This window comes from Carassius gibelio, chromosome A5 (genome assembly GCF_023724105.1).
Source record: "Carassius gibelio isolate Cgi1373 ecotype wild population from Czech Republic chromosome A5, carGib1.2-hapl.c, whole genome shotgun sequence".
Taxonomy (NCBI): domain Eukaryota; kingdom Metazoa; phylum Chordata; class Actinopteri; order Cypriniformes; family Cyprinidae; genus Carassius; species Carassius gibelio.
Window position 1 is genome coordinate 33,182,408 of NC_068375.1, and position 17,559 is coordinate 33,199,966.

Genomic DNA, 17,559 nt, shown 5'->3' on the forward strand with positions numbered 1-17,559 from the left:
GGGGGCCAATTAATCCTGCATTGTCAGGCCCTGCGGCTAAGTGTTTCTCCCACATCCAGAGGAATCTGCAATTAACACAGCCAAATTTATTTAGTGACACTTCTCGGCTTTTGACTCCCTCCAATTATCCCTAATCAATGCTGCAGAGTGCTGGCGGGGGAGCAGGCAGGTCTCCCTCATTTGTTGAGAGAGGAATGAGTACACCGAGCTTCCGAAGGCCAGCATGTCAGAGGAGCGATGACATGAGCCTGTCAGACGTTAAGCAAGCCTAGCAAGAGAGTGTGTGTGTGTCAGAGAGAGAGAGAGAGAGAGGGAGGGAGTATTTCTCACTCTATTAGCATTTTTACCAGTCTCAGCAGATCGATAGACGTTGAGCAACGTTATCTATTTTAGTGGAAATTTAACTTGCATGTCATCACAGGAGAAAAAAAGAAATTTTAGAGATTTGAATCATTTCTAAGGTTGCAGGTGGGTTGCTGAAGACACAGAGCTGGGAGGATGGAGACTATATATATATATATATATATATATATATATATATATATATATATATATATATATCACCAAAGACATATATTTACTACCGGCAGCGGTGGAATTGGACAGAATTAACTGTGGGGACTCTTACTTAGAAAGGGGGCGGGGGGTGGTAATAATGGTAATTTCAGATGACCTTTTCATCTAAAATTACCATTATTTTACCATTAATTCATCTGTGGATTAATGCGTATTGGAGACGCGAACGGTTTAAAACGATACATTTCGATTTGGTGAACTGTTTCAAAAAGATCCGATTACATCGAATGATTCGTTCGCGAACCGGATATCACAAACTGCTTTGTTTTTAACTGTCTTACAACAGACACGGAAGAGAAGACAACGCTAAATAAAATCGTAGTTTTTGCTATTTTTGGACCAAAATGTATTTTCGATGCTTCAAAAATTCTATATGACCCTCTGATGTCTTACGGGTTTGAAACAACATGAGGGTAAGTTATTAATGACATAATTTTGCAAATTGGGCTAACTAACCCTAGGAACCGTTTTTTGTTTACAAGAAGTTACAGTCAAAGAAATTGTTATTGTCCTTTAGGTTAATCATTTGAAATAGTAAAAACAATATGTTCAAACTTTTGACTACTTTCTTTAATAGCTACATAACACAATACTTCTACTTTTACTTTCATTACTTGAGTAGTAAATTTTAAAATAGACTACTTGCAATACTTAAGTACAAAAAATGTTGAATACTTTAGTACTTCTACTTAAGTGTGGTGCTTAAAGAGCACTTCTACTTCTACTCAAGTCACTTTTTTGATAGAGCACTTGTACTTTTACTCAAGTATGGGTCTCTAGTACTTTATACATCTCTGGCGAGGAGCAGGATGCACATCGACAGAGAAACATTTCTATTGGAAGTATCATCTTGCAAATTGTTATTACAATATAAAATAATGGTTTCTATTTTAATATCCTTTCAAATATAATTTGGTTTTGTGATGCAAAGCTGAATTTCCATCAGGCATTACTCCAGTATATAGTGTCACATGATCCTTCAGAAATCATCATCATATGCCGATTTATTACGAGAATTATCAATGCTGGCAATGGTTGTGCTGCTAAATGTTTTTTTGAAGACTATGATACTTTTTTTCAGTATTAAAAAAAAGAACAAAATATAAATCTTTGCTATCACTTCTTATAAATTTAACACATCCTTGATGAATAAAAGTTTTAATTTCTTTCAAAAAAAGAAAGAATAAAAATGTTTTGACCCCAAACTTTTGAACGATAGTGTGTATTGTTTGAAAATATTTTTATTTTAAATACATGCACCTTTTTAACGTTTTATTCATCCAAGAAATCTGGGGGGGGGAGCATTACAGGTTCCAAAAAATATATAAAGCAGCACAACAGTTTCCAGCACCAGTTTCTTTAATAAATAGAAACTTCAAAAGAACAATCCAGAAATGGAAAGCTTTTGTAAAAAAAAAAATATATATATATTATTATTATTTATTATGTCTTTTGATCAATTTAATGCATGCTTAATAAAATTATTAATTTTGAATATCTTGATCAGGCACATGCAAGCCTCAAACCCCTGCCATTTTTCCAAAATTAACCAATAGTGCCCCTCACTCAACAATTATCACCAATAATATAGTGCTCAATAAAACAAAATGCATTTGAATTATATTTATAATGACAATGTTTACAAAACAGTAACAAATGGCAAATACCTGTTTATTTGTACTTTTCTGTATTTATGTTTACTCAGTCTGAGATGTCGTTGCCATTGCATTGCTATAGATGGAGGGCATCTTAAACAAGCTCAAATTTCATTTGATAATGTGAAGTGGAGTGGTATCTTCCCAGACTTATTCATAAATCGGGTTCAAACTACGTAGCCACTATCTGTTTTCAGTTTTTTATTTTTAAACAAACATAAAACTGCTAAAGTAAAAAAAAGTTGCATTAATTGTAAATAGTGGTTTATTTACTCTTATTTACATACTGCATATTGATATACCATTTACGGTTTGCTGAAACTGTATAAAGTCTATATATGATTACAGTTTTTCCATTTATTCCTTTACATATCTGTTATGTATAAAACTCAATGTAACTTTAATATAATGGTTCATGCAAACTGCATGCTAGGTGTGTTTTGAAACTCTTGTGCATTTATAAAAAAAAAAAATAATAAAAAACTTTTGTACTAAAAATGTTAGCAGAGACAAATGTCATGGTTGGAAGACAGCTTGTGCTTTGGAACGTGCACTGATCACACAAACACTCCTACATATGTGCTACACACACACACACACACACAAACACACAAAGCAGAAAAGGGTCACCTCTAAACACGCCAGCGTCTGACAACCCAACTTAGTGGTGACAGACCCAAAGAGACCCGCAAAACAAGACAACAAATCTATTCAATCTCCTGGCATGAACCGCTCCCTCCCTCTCTCTCACACACACACACACACACACAGATAAAAACATGCAGCTCAATACACACATGCATCCATCCACTGACACACACACACACACACACATATCCAACATGACGCCTTTGCCTCAAATAAGGTCTTACCACATATTTAACACTTTAACCCGAATCTATATCCCTCCTCCCACTTCCTCCTCCCGTCTGGCAATCGTGCCGCCACACACGCCGCTTCTTGCTCTCTCGGTAATCAGCTTAGCAGCAGCCTGCTCACTTGGCCGCCATCGCTAGTTGGACAAAACCACAATCCGAAGCTCCCACCAGAGCCGGGCCTAACCTTCCAGCATTCACAGTATGCCAAGGGGCCCTCATGACCGCCTCGGTCCCATCTGGGGGGCTCTTTCCCCTGGGACAGAAGCAGTGATACACCCCCTCTGCCCGGTTAACCTCCGGGGAGCTCTGGAGCTATTGTTTTTGGGCTATCAGTCTGTGGCCCTTTTGTTCGGCAAATGACAGATGCCACATTGTACATGACACACTTCGGATAAGGGAGGAGAGGAGGCTGGCAACAGAGGAGGAGATCGAGAACGGGAAGAAAAGAGAAGAGGAGGAGAGATGAAAAGGGCAGGGGATGGTGCTTTGTGCCACCGCGAGCTGTCAAAGCAACCGTAATCCCCTTCAGCCCATCTATTGTCCCTCAAGCTCATAAAAGTGACATCACACTTAGGTCCGGATGACAAATGGCAATGCGTAATGTGAATATGAACAGCAACGCATTATGATTGCAACATCTCACCAATCACAAACAGAAATGTGCATGAGTTTATAAATTTTCATATATCAGCAAGAAAGGGATTTGGAAGGGATTAAATCTGAAGTCTTAAATTAGAGCAAACATATAATGCTAACTAAGGTCAATTTGAGCTAAGCTACCTGCATACTTCACGAATTCCCTCATTGAATCAGCATTTTTGTGCACATTTTACTTAAAACAAAATAAAAACACACTAATTTAAAATTTACCTAAATTGCATTCTGATTTGTTTTTCTGGGGAAAAAAAGGTGCATGTTGACAAGTTGAAGTACTAGGTTTACATACATCTAGCAGGAGCTTTATACCTACAATACAAAAGGACACCACCCAGCTTCTGCAGTACACTGAATCCTTACATGAAGACACAGTGCCCCCTAGTGGCCTAAAAGCCTAAAAACACAAAGACCTACAAAAGACTGAAGGACTGCAAAATGTTCATATGCTATAGACCTGCAATACTCCCTTCCCCCATATTTCTCATGCACTTCCTGTCCACACCAGCAGGGGACAGTGGTGTACAACGCACATACTGACCAAAAGCACACACTAAGCAAAATATAGCAGTCTCTAGTAAAGAAGAGGCAGAAGCTGCTGACAGTTTGGCACTTTTGTGTTACGTAAATGTGAGCTGTAAGATATTGACCCCAGATCAGTGCTTACAAGCAGGTTAAGCTTCGTGGAATGTGTTTAATCTGATTGGTTTAAAGTGATAATCATCTTAAATGCATCTAAAAGCAGTTTAACAAAGTCACAGACACACAGAGGGAGCATAAAACCTTAAAGGATTAGTTCACTTCCAGAAAAACTGTTTGCTGTTAATTTACTCATCCCCGTGTCATCAAAGATGTCCATGTCTTTTTCTTTATACAGTAAAAAGAAATAAACGTTTTTGGAGAAAACATTTAAGGATTTTTCTTCATATAGTGGACTTCAATGGTAGCCAGAGGGTTGGTCAAAATTGCAGTTTCTGTGCAGCTCCAAAGGGCTCTACACGATCCCAGCCTAGGAATAAGTGATCTAGCCAAACGTTCCGTCATTTTCTTAAAAGTAAAATAAAAATGTATAAACTTTTTAAATCACTAATGCTTGTTTTGCAAAAGCCCTGTGATGCACGTCTGCAATGTCACACATTATGTAATTATGCTGAAAATCAGGCGTGATTAGTCTTCAGCTGTGTGCTCCAGCTCAAAAAGGTAGGGTAGGGCGAAAAGCTCCATCTCATTTTCTGTTCCAACTTCAAAATAGTCCAAAATCAATGTTTTACCTTTTTTCTTAAGGGCATCTGATTTTTTTTGAACATTTGCTTTTTAAACACTGGGTCAGTACTTCTGCCTACATCACGCGTGACCTTTCCAACGTGATTAATGATAATAATAATTCCTGAAATCTAGTTAGTGCAAGAAGAGCATCTGTGGTTTAAAAGTTTTTTTTTTTAGAAAATGCCCAATTGCTTCACTAGAAAAGACCATTATTCCTTGGCTGGGATCATGTAGCCCCCTTTGAAGCAAACTTTAGTAAATTATCAGGATTTTTTTATTCTGGAAGTGAACTAAACCTTTAAAAGAAGCACAAGCACACACACACACACACACACACAAGCTGGCTGGTAACCCAAACTGTCAGAAAGGGTCTCACAACACTGCCGGTTTTCTCACTCCTAAGTGTGCCTGTCAAAACAAACAGAACCATGACAAAAGATCAAGGGACTGAGAAAGAGTGTATTTACTTCTGTATATTATTTATATTTATATGTAATTTTATTGTATCTAACTGTATAATATTGTATATTATCTGCAGCCAATCCTATAGCTTCATTATTTCTAAGCATATACTGTATACTGTATATGTTGTCACAGATCCAGTCATCCGTGTACTATTTATTAGATTATTGATTTTTATGCACCCGAGGATTGCACTCAATTTCATTGTACTTGAACAATGACAATAAAGTCATTCACACACACACACACACACACACACACACGCACTTTGCAGTAAACAACGCAGATTTTTTGTACACTGACGTGCTCAAAAAAGTTTTTATCAATGTTGAAAACAGTGTTTGTTGCTTGACATTTGGAAAGAAAGAAAGAAAGAAAGAGAGAAAGAAAGAAAGAAAGAAAGAAAAAGTCTTATTGAGCAACAGAGAAACCTTTAGTTTTAAGCTGGCAAAGAAAATAGCTGCTGGGGGTGTTATAATGAAAGGCAATTAGAATTAAAATACAACTTCTCTGGTCTAAATGGCAAAAGAACAAACATTTCTCCAAACATTTTAATAAATTAGTTCAAATGAGTATTACATTATGACAACTATGGTAAAGTATATTTTCAGGCTGGTCCAGACAGTACGGTAAATCACACACATTTGAGAATAAATCATCAGATGATGCATACTTCAGAAAGGTGATTGGCTCTTTAAACTGAAAGGTGGGACTTCCAGCTTAATGAGGTTAGACGCCACACAGAATTTATCAGGAATGAAAACACGCCTGTAGGAGATAGATTTACAGCCTTTATCACATATTTGCACTTTTATCCCTCAGCCTTGTTTTTGTTCTTGTCAAAAAATGTAATTTAGTGCTACCCTGAGTAAGTTCTATAACCTCTATATTGAGTGGTACAGTTTCTCCAATTTAAATCATTTCAAGGGGTCCATCTCCTCCTCAATATGTCTGGTGTATAAATCACCTCTGAAGCTACGCTATCACAAAGGAACTTTTCTCGAGCTAAGTACCAACGGTTCCACATTCCAGCTCTCAATACGATCCAGCTCCTGTGATGCACCACAATCTAAGCTTCTAGATTTTGAACGGTGCGGACTGAAGTTGAACTGAACTGTTGTCTGCCTACTAAACTGTTAAGAGTAAAGTATATTTTCACACTACAGTACACACAGAGAAAACGCAAAGTCTCAGCCCAGCGTAACCAACACATCAAAACTGCAAAAGGAAACCAAGTGTAAAGCTGTCAGCGTTAAAACAGAATGAAAGTGCACTCAGCATGCTAACTCTAACCTCTTATTTAGCAGTTACAGACTAAACCAGACAGGCTTTTTCACACTTTGGTCTTTTGCATTTCTCAGTGCTCGTTGTTGCATAACTATGAGAAATCATCTCATGTCAGACTGAGCAATGTGTAGTACTTCAAATATGCAGACTTCTTCTTTCTTAGAAACTATCAGCCATAGTTTCTGGCTGTTGAATACAGGCCGGAGAGCTAATTCACAACCTTCCAAGTGCTGCGGTGGGCAAATCCCTATCGTCAGACATCTGAGCCTGGGTGAAATTACAGCTCGCCCTTTCAGTATCTCAGCTGCTATTAGACAAAGTGAGCGTTTGAAGAATACATCACATACTGTAGGGCATAAATTGTTCAGGGGGGGCTGTGCAAACTGAACCAATTTCAGCTTAAGAGGCCAGAAAAGCCTTGAGTAAGCAATACATGACAAAGATTTAATCAACCTGGTACAAAAATCGGTCCCAAATATAGAAACTGAACATTGCTGTGTGTGCATTCAAGGTTATTCTCAATGTTCTGTGCATACTCTGTTCTGTTAACAGTAATATGCAGTGAGACAAGGATCCTTCAGACTCAAATGAAGCAGGCCTGCTGTGTTTCTCGCTCTAAAAAATTCTGAAAGGTTCTGATTCATGTTGCTTTTTTCAGCCTCAGATCACAGTGCACTAGAATTTTTTTATACAATAATGGTTAAGGGTTTCCGTGTATTGTTCAACATCTACATGCAAATCAATAAACTGAGAAAAAATGATTTGATTTTTCTCAGAGCAAAATAGTTTCACTGTCTGACATGCACACATTGAACGAGATGATTGTTTCAATGTAAAAACTTTCATCTGATTTCTAACCACCTGAGATTCAATATAACAGGGCTGTGTTGTATTAAGTGTGCTTCTTTATGTTCAAAGTTTCTTTACAATGCAGACTAGGTCTCATTTCACAAAATGAACAGTACTTGCATGGCTCAATTAAAGTTGTGCTAATACTGCATACAAAAATAAAATAAAATAAATTATCGGGTATCAACATTATAGCTTAAACTAGTTGGGTTATGCTTGACTGGCCTATGCTTGATAAACTACAGTAATAGTTTATACTTTAAACTACAAAAAATACTAAATAAAATCTCCCAGTGCAGCAAGACAAAATACACTCATAGTAAACTCTAAAAAAACAAGCCTTAATATCTTATGCAGTGTTGCTTCACAACTAAATTAATCATTTTTATTTTTTAACTGGAAAGTTATTCATACACACACACACACACACACACACACACACATATATACAAAATGTACTGTAATATAGTCTAATATAGTCTAAGTGAAGTGTGGAATTTCTGTGCCATTAGAATCATGAAAACAGAACAGCAAGAATAACATATGCAATTCTTTTTAACAGTAAACTAACGTAAGTAACATTTTGATAAGAGTTAGTGTCTTTTCACTTTTTTGATGAAATCAACATACAAATGGCTTACTTATATATGTTTCTGCATATTAAGCTGGGGCAGGAGAGAAAAATGACACACTTCAGCTTTAAGAAGACTGTAAACTTAGACACTTGTCTCTAATCTGATTTGCCCTTTAGCTGGTGCTTCTGTAACTCAAGCAGAAGCTTCCAGTAAATACAGAGAGGACAGAGTAACTTGAGGTTAAGTGTCTATGGCACAATGCCAATTTATTTTGTAGATCACTTGTGGTGACCTACATCCATTCAGTTAGCCGCCCATACCCTTAACCACCCCTCACTAGAGTGTTCATATGCGTGGCTCAGTTTCTCCTGTGTGAGCCGTGTCCTGGCCCTCAGCACTGCTGTGGGTGATGTGCCCTGAGGGGAGATAACCTGAAGCAGATCAGAGAACGCAACAGTTACAGGATCAGCTAGAAGTTTAACTTCACACAATGGAGTTCCTGCCATGAAAGCTGAAAGGAAATGATTCCCTTGAGTTACATGAGCTCATCATGAAAAATCACACAGTTTTGTCCTTCTGTGTGTTTGGAGGGTGATTCTCTCAGACCAGTATGAGGCAGTCAGTCAGTTCTAGATTTAATAGTGATTCTCCAGGGGACGATGACACTGGATCCAGCAACAGACCAATCACTGCTAACAAACAAGTGTGTGTGTGTGTCCCTGGTACAGAAAGTCAAACAGTATTTGGCTTGTCTCTCAAACACACCGACAGATGTTTACTTGGCTAAAATAGAGACTTAAAACAGACTTCTATTGTTTTTATATATATAAATATAACATTATCAAAAAATAAAAAAGGTTATTCAGCTGCCAAACATAGAACAATAGATAGAACGACAAAACTATAGATGGAAGGACAGAAGGATAGATCAAACAGTGGAATAATCAATAGAATTACAGATGGATAGAACAATAGATTGATAACTATAATGATAGATAGATAGATAGATAGATAGATAGAGAAAGAGAGAGAGAGAGAGATAAAAGATAGAATGACAGAGAGCTAGATATAACAGGAGATAAATATACAGATAGATACATAGAAATATGCCTCAATCAGGTCCTGTGGGCTAGTGAGGGAATGCATGCTGCACTGCATGGAGATCTGATTTACTATAAATAAAAAAACGACAGCATATGACTAGCTGAGTCACTGAACATGCTCCACTCACTCATTATGAGTTGCATGAGTGAAAATTATATTTTTTTTTTTATAAAGTTAATGTTTAAATGCTTTGATGAATCTGTCTTTATGTGTGATCACGGGCTGTTCAGAGACAGAAATCAAGCCGAGCTGTACATCAAAAGCTCCGACACGCTGATCAGAGACATGCTGTGTGTGTCCCTCTGTATCTCTCCAGCTAGGAGATATAAACACACACACACAACAGTGGCCCATGCACATTCACAGTGTCTCCCCGTCCAGATGGCTGCTTTGTTGAGAGTCTTCCGCTCTGCAATTACAGCAATATGAAAGTGGTTCTCCTTTTCCCCCATTATTTCTGATCAGAGAGGGAAACGGAGATGCCAGCGGGTGTATGAGAGTCTGATAGACGCCCACGCAGGCTAGAACACACTGCATTTAAACGCACCGCCAGTGCAAGCGCATGCACAAAGGCCCGTGATCAGAGAGAGATCCCATCTGGAGAGAGGCTGCTTTATATGCATTGGGCTACAGTGACGGAAAAGTCCTCAGGGTAATCAGGTGGCTCTGGGAAGACAGTGACAGACGCAGGATGAACCATGCTCTGTCTGTCCATTTTGCTTTTAGTATGGCCTGATAATATTCCATCACTCCTCTTGGTGTCAGAAAGCTGTCCTTTGAAAAGATTTGGCACGAATGACAGAAGTCAGAGAGTATGGAAGGAAAGAAGATAATAGGTTGTAGTTATGGCATGCTAGCCTATCATCTGTTAGCACCAAGGGAGTAGTAACCACGATACACTTTCGGAAAGTTTGTAAATGGCACTTTGAACAGAGAGAATGATTGCTAGACAATACAACAGCTAGACATTCAGACACATGGACAGAGTGACAGACAGACTGATAGACACAACAGACAGATAAACGACAGACAGACAGACAGATAAAAACTGAATAATAATGATAGATACAATTAAATTAAATTTATGCATTTCCTTTTGTTCCCGGGGAATCGAACCCCCAACCTTGCGCTTGATAACGCAATGCTCTACCAATTGAGCTACAGGAACACTAAATAAAGAGATAGAATGTTAGCTGAAATATACATAGAATAATCTAGGTAACTACATAAGATAAGCTTTTGTGCTCATGAAGGCAACTTGGGTTCAAATCTGGCTTGTGACATTTTCTAATCCCATTTTCTCTGCTTCAACCCTACCACTATCAAGAAAAGCTACAAATAAGCCTAAACAAGGGAGAGTGAAAATGGATCTAGGAAGCGAGAGATGGTTATATTTGTTCTTCTTGGTCATTAACAGCACACTATGTGGCTTAACCACAGCTCTAAACCAGTAATCTGTCAGCCGCTGATGTACTGCTGTCACATTCATACGCACACACCTCACTGGACCCTTCCAGAAACAGCAGGCATTCAGTAATGACTGCGATGGCCACATTAATCTGGTCAACACCAGTCAAAGCCGTCAACACTCAGGAACATGTATAGGACCACATGGGTTTTGAGCGCCGCTGCTCGTGTCCATCAAACATTCCCTCATTTAGCCTGCAGAAAGAGATGACAGACTCACTCGTTTGCTCTTCTTGGAGTACGTGTTCTTCAGCAGACGATCTTTCACCCGCTCCTGGTCTCGCCCCATGCTGGTGGCCAGATTGCTGAAGCTATTCTCGTCTATGTCAGGGGTCACATTCTCCTCGGCCTCCTCCTTTCGTTTAACTACAATCTCCTCCCATTTCTTCTTTTCCAGTTTATCCGAAACATTCTTGTTCTGATAGGAGAAAAATGAAAAGGACAGAATGAGAGATGATATCCACTTCATCCTCTGCAGGTGAGAGGTTCATGATATCTGTTAAATTACTGCAAAACACATCGTTTTGCACAGCAACGTCAAACTCCTTTTAAAGACTAGGAAGAGGAAAGAAAAAGGGAAGAAGGAAGAGAGAAGGGATAGGAGTGGGAAAAGAGCAAAGGAGCAGAAAGATGTGTAAAGAAAAAGAAAGTCGCTGAAAAGAGCTGAGATGAAAGAAAAGTAGTGGACGGGAAATGAAAGTAGGAAATTAGGGAAAAGGAAAGAAATTAAAGGAAGAAAAGAAAAAGGAAATTAGTGGAAAATAAAGGAAATTAGTAGTAGAAGAGGAAGCAGAAATAAAAAGGAGGAGAGGAAAGGAAACAGAAGAGGGGAAAAAAAGGAAATGAAGTGGAAGACGGAGGGAGTAGAGACGATACAGGAAAGAAGTGGAAGAGAAAAAAAAGGAAAAGAAAAGACATTACCAAAGCCCTGCATCTGTTTCATGTTTCTCCACGATAATCACAGGGTGACTATTCCAGTAAGTCTGATATCATTCTGTTTCTACTCAATTATTGTGTGATTACAAGCAAAACTCAAAGAGGAAAACAAATGTCAAAATACTGTGCAGCTCTGTAAACATGACCTTGCCTTTTTAAATGAACTGCAGCTACTCACAGTTGTACAAACACATGGGTTCAGCTCGTATAAATAAAGGCCCATTTGCAGCAAGTCAAAAGACCACTGCAAGACATCAAAACAAATCAATGCATTTGAAGAGGAAATTAAACATAACTGGAGTAGGATTCTCGGTTAAACATTCAGAATCAAACAGTGAATCTTCACAAACGATTCTACTTCCATACTGTTTTGTTGCAAACTGTTTGTTTTGTGGCATTTATTTAAATTGAAACATTATCAATTAAAAGTATGTTAATTCACAGAATATATCAAAACTTAAATGAAATGGTTTATGTTTACAGATAACATGGAACTCTGGCCTTATCTCTCTACCTCTGTAGGGTAATATTATATTACATGCAATTCAATCAGGTTTATTTTATTTATTTTTTACAGTATCCTTCATCGATGACCCATCAGACTCAGGACATCCAGAAGACATAAAGCCGGAAATAGGAAAGCTTAGAGCAGGGTATATACATTTTATTACAAATAAGATTAAAAAAAAAAAAATACTAGGCTATACGTTTGGGTTGTACCAGTTTGGTTATTCACACTCGCAGTTGCGCTTATGGTCATGGAAATGATTTTTCGCTGTCAGTTTTTGGCAAGATATAGCAAAAAAAAGAAATTCTTAAAACCATGAGTAAAATAGATTTTCAAAGGTCATCATGGTTTAAATAATGCAAATAATAAGCTTTAGTTAGGAAACCCTCCATGTGTTTACACACTCATCTTTCAAAAACAAAGAAGGGCAAATGTGAACATGCAACACATCAAAACCAAAGAAAATCTTAGCATCTGAAAAGATTCTGGTATTTCGAATCGCTGGTGAATGCTGGGTCATGTGGTGTAAATTAGAACGGCTCACTATGAATGACCACAAGGCCTCAGAGAGCAAACACGACAAACCACTGAGATTTGGGGGGAGAGGAAAAGAGTTTATTCTATTCCACTGTACTCAACTAAACCACCTGAATCTGGTCAAGAAACAGGTCCCTACTATCTGGCAACCTGGGCTTCCACAGGAATATCTGGCAAAATAAACCTTACCACTACAGGAAATCTGTGGTTAGTCAGCTGATGCTCATTATCCACTGTTTCTTTTTGTCCATTACTGAATCCAACATAAAAAAAAAAAAAAAAACTTGTCTATGTTGAACGAGCATGTGAGAGCGATATGTTACAAAGTTACAAAGACTTTAAATCAGCAGGGAACTACACTGTAACAGAAATGAGTATGAAATCACACACTACACAACAGAGAAAATATTTTTTTAAGTAATAAGCTATAAGCTCAAAGAACAATTAAGAAGTCTGTCCAAAAGAATAGCTATCAATAGTTTAGAGGAGTTAACCTGATCTGCCTTTTAGCAGCCACAGCAGGAGATGCGAAAGAGATTAAATATTGATCAAATGACACAGTGGCTTCCTCTGAATAAAAGAGAAGACAACGATAGAGAGTCTGTGTCTTCAGGTCTTTCAATAGCAGTTTCAGCTGTTTTGAGAATGCGGTTGTGGTGGCTTAATGGAAGTGTCAATCGAGAAAAAAAAAAGAAGATTGTGTCATCAAATGTGTACTATATACATGGACTATATTAAAAGACAAGATTTTGGGGATTTTATCATATAAATATTAACTATATGCTCACCAAGGCTGTGTATTTAAATAAAACATATAGTAAAATAAAAGATGAATGTAGTCATTGGTTCAGTCTTCAGTGTCATTTGATCCTTCAAAAATAATTCTAATTAGCCTTTTTTCCAGCTCAAGAAGCATATACTTATATCAATGTCGAAAATAGTTGTGCTGCTTAATATTTTTTTTATTGAATAAACCATGATACATTTTTATTTCAGGAATTTTTATTTTAATTTTGTAACAGTGTAAAATGTGTGTGTGTGTGTGTGTGTATAGAAATGTAATTACTAATTTCTAAAACGTAAATTCTGTCAACATTCTCTCTCTTTCTCAGAATTATGACAGAATAACATTTCAGCAACAACCAGTAGTAATTACATTAATCATTGTGCTTTCACAAGAAAACAGTTGCTAAACATGATGTGGCTGTTAAGATGTGCCTCATTTAATATATACCTTCAAAAAAAGCACTTATTTTTACAATAAAGTCAAAGAAGAATATCCCAGATTCCATTTGTATTGCATCTTTTTTTTCAGTTTGTGCTGCGTTCTCTGTGCTGTTAAGAACTTTACATCATCGTAATTGCACTAAATTTAAGTCCGAGCATAAAAACCAACGTTCAGAAATGTTCTGCTTGAAGGAAATCTGTTCAAAGTATTTTTTGATACAAGCAATAAATCACATGACTGGTTTGTGCTGCCAAACGTCCTCAAAAAGCTGTCGAAACAACTACGAGAGCCCTCCATCACATCTCTAATTTATCCCCAAAGAAAGTCAGAGCGGATAATTTGGTTAATGTTGCATAAAGACATCACTGCTGAATGTCTCTGGTGTCAGACAAGACAGCTTTGATTCTGTAAGTCAACATGGCTTCATCATTGGAACACCTACACAAGCGTCTGACACTTCCTATGCTCGGCGCAAAGGAGAAAAAGCATGTCAACTGCAGTTTGCATTTTAGCATTTCCACTAGTTTTCCTACATGCAGCCGTCAGCTACTGATCTCTGAGCTGCCTCCTCAGCTATCCAGAAGCATAAAGATAGTGAGAGAGAGATGAATAGTGAATGGATGTTGCAAAAAAGACACACTGGCTGTTATTTAAAATGGAGTGCAAGAATCTCTCGAAGTCCTACACCTCCAGAATTCCTCTGGCTGTTCTGCACGACAACCTTTACATGTGGTTTCCTAAAGAAATTCCACAGTGTCATGTTTTATAACACAGAAATATCACAAAGAAATATGGTTCTATTCAAGATTGTACCTGTGAAAATTAGTGGTTGACAGTTTATTTGACCGCTGATGCAGATTTCTTGGAAAGCAGGGTGGCCGATAGCCAATATAAAACTGATATGTGACCCTGGACCACAAAACCAGTCTTTAGTTTATTTATTTATTTATTTATTTATTTTAAATCGAACACATTGGCCAAGCAGAAAAACGTATCGGCTAATTCCGATATTTGAAAAAATATCGGCCGATATATCATCCGCGATTTATCGGTTGACCACTAGTGAAAATGTGAAATTCCCTAATGTGCAGTGAAAACAATAATGCTCATAATTGGAGTTACAGAGTTGAACGATTCGAAAACTTTAGCATGTAACATGACAAATACCTCAAATTGTGTGGTCAGTTGAGTAGAACCCTAATAATACTTTCCTAAAAACCAATCAATTTGCCTTAAAGGTGGGACACAAGCCTTATGTAGAGATCCTAATATCATGTTGAGATTGGTTCAGTACACAACCACTTAAAACACCAAGAACATCCTAGAAACCACATAGCAAATTCATTCAAAATAATGAAAAAAATCTAGTTCGTTGGTACTGTTAGTGGTGCAAAAATTGCATACAGAATTGTAAAATGCAATTATTTTTATTACCCACTGAATATTAGATTCTTAGTGGTCTAAGTAATTATATTTATAATAATTTATAAATTAAATAGTGCTTAATTAACATGCTTAATTTAGAGACATAAGATTAAGATTTTTTTTTTATCATAAAGGTAGTGTATCTTCATAAAACCATAAAAGAGTGCACATCAAGAGTGTAATTTAATGAAATAAAATAAAATGAAAATATACTTTGACTTTCCTTCCATAAAAACAAATGTATACCTTTATTTATACTATTTATTTATGAAGTCGAAGGTTTACCAGTTCAGTGTTCAACAATGACAATCACCAGATTATAAAAAAAAATTGCTAATAATAATAATAATAATATTAATAATAAATAGATAAATAAATAAGTTTTCTACAACACCATTTGTTGCTGCTAGTAATGCAGGAACTAGGCCTACATACCGACCTTTACAGTAAATTTCTCATTGAACAGATTATAAACCATTTAAAATTTCCTTTAACATTTTAACACAAACATTGTTAGTACTTGTCTTGTATCTCTTTAGTAAGCCAAACTAAATGGCCATTAACTTTCTGGACCCCATTAAAGGTTCTGCACTAATATCTTCCTTCCGAGGAAAGAGTGATCATTAAGCTAGTTTAATAGACTGCATCTTACAACTCATGCATCTGGCAGTAGCTTTTGTGCGGTAATACCCATCTGCATTATTGAACCGCCAGTATGTAGTGAACTCCATTAAAGGTATCTTAAATTATTGCTTTGCAACACAAGATAAAATTACACTAAGTGGAAATGTGTTTTATGCTATTTAAGCGATTTTCTGCTAGATGTGCACTAACTGCCATTGCTTTGGTGAAAGCCAATCCGCCAGAATCAATTAGTCTGTGGGAATATTCCCACCCAAACAGCCCACAAACTGGAAAGCAAGCCAATACTGTATACTGCTGCTGATGGCCAAAAGGGAGAGAGAGAGAGATTTGTAACAGCACTTCAGAAATATTTATCCATGCTCGGAGGGCACAGAGACTGCAGATTTATGTGTATATGGTGAGTTGTTTCTGCACACACTCAGATCGGTGGAATAAATCACTACGTTAGTGAGCAGAGTTAAATTGCATTGATTTAGCAGAGTGTTCGACACTCAGCTGGCAGTCTGTGCAAATGAATGGAGTTGTCAGCTCCCGCACATGGACACACGCACACACGCACGCACGCACACACACACACACACACGCACACGCACACAGATCTTTAATTAAGTCACACTGAAAGCACAATTTACAGTGACAGGCAAAAGCTCTCTGAACAGTAGAGGTCTGATAGCAGAGCAGCAACTGAGTATGTGTGCTCAGCTAAATATACCTACAGTACAAGTGATGCATAAATTACCCGCAGGCTTACAGTACTACAGTAAGTATGAAACGTAAATATAAGACATCATAGAAAACTGAACTTTCTGACAGTTTGCAGGTTCATCAGGAATTAAAATGAATTAGGGATGTTAACTGACTACAAATAATTAAGTTAATTAATCACATAATTCCATATCAATATTTTCTGAGAAAAGTGTCTATATTACGAAACTTAGCCATGGGCAGGAGAGGCTGTGAATTTAATTCTACCAGGAAGAAAAAGAAATAGCATTTTTGCTGTTACATAATTTGAAACAAAAGCAGTAAAATTATACAAACACAGCATTAAGAAAGAATTGCATTATCATTTACATCTATATAAACACTCTCTCTCTATGCTATAATGGGTTGGACAAAGTGAAACAACAACAACAACAAAAAAATTATCCAACAATATTTCCAAGCTTCCAATGATGATACTTAAAAGCCTATAAAATAAAATAATATAATACAAGATACAAAAAAATGTCTTAGAAGCTCAAGAGTTGTATTTCCACTGCATATCATTAAATCTATCATTGATCTAATTTACACATACAAATCAATAAAACTGGCGGAAATCAAAAAGTTCTATCCACAACAAGTCTGATGCAATTATGACAAATGATAATTAGTGGTCGACCAATATATTGGCCGATATTTATGAGTTTGTAATTATCAGCATTGTCAGATGAATTTCTCTGTTTGGGGTCTATGCTGCTTTCACCATCTTTAAATTAAACAGTGTAATGTGATACTTATCGGC

The 17,559-nt window shown here is 37.0% G+C and overlaps 1 protein-coding gene across 11 annotated transcripts in view; it reads right to left on the reverse strand.

Annotated features, from left to right (window-relative positions):
• fbrsl1 (fibrosin-like 1) overlaps positions 1-17,559 on the reverse strand; it is a 268,766-nt gene that overhangs the window by 198,351 nt on the left and 52,856 nt on the right. For all 11 annotated transcript variants that reach the window (XM_052596390.1, XM_052596416.1, XM_052596398.1 and 8 more), the window contains exon 2: positions 10,994-11,191. In XM_052596390.1, the coding sequence (XP_052452350.1) occupies positions 10,994-11,191 (198 nt within the window). The remainder of the gene's footprint in view (positions 1-10,993; positions 11,192-17,559) is intronic.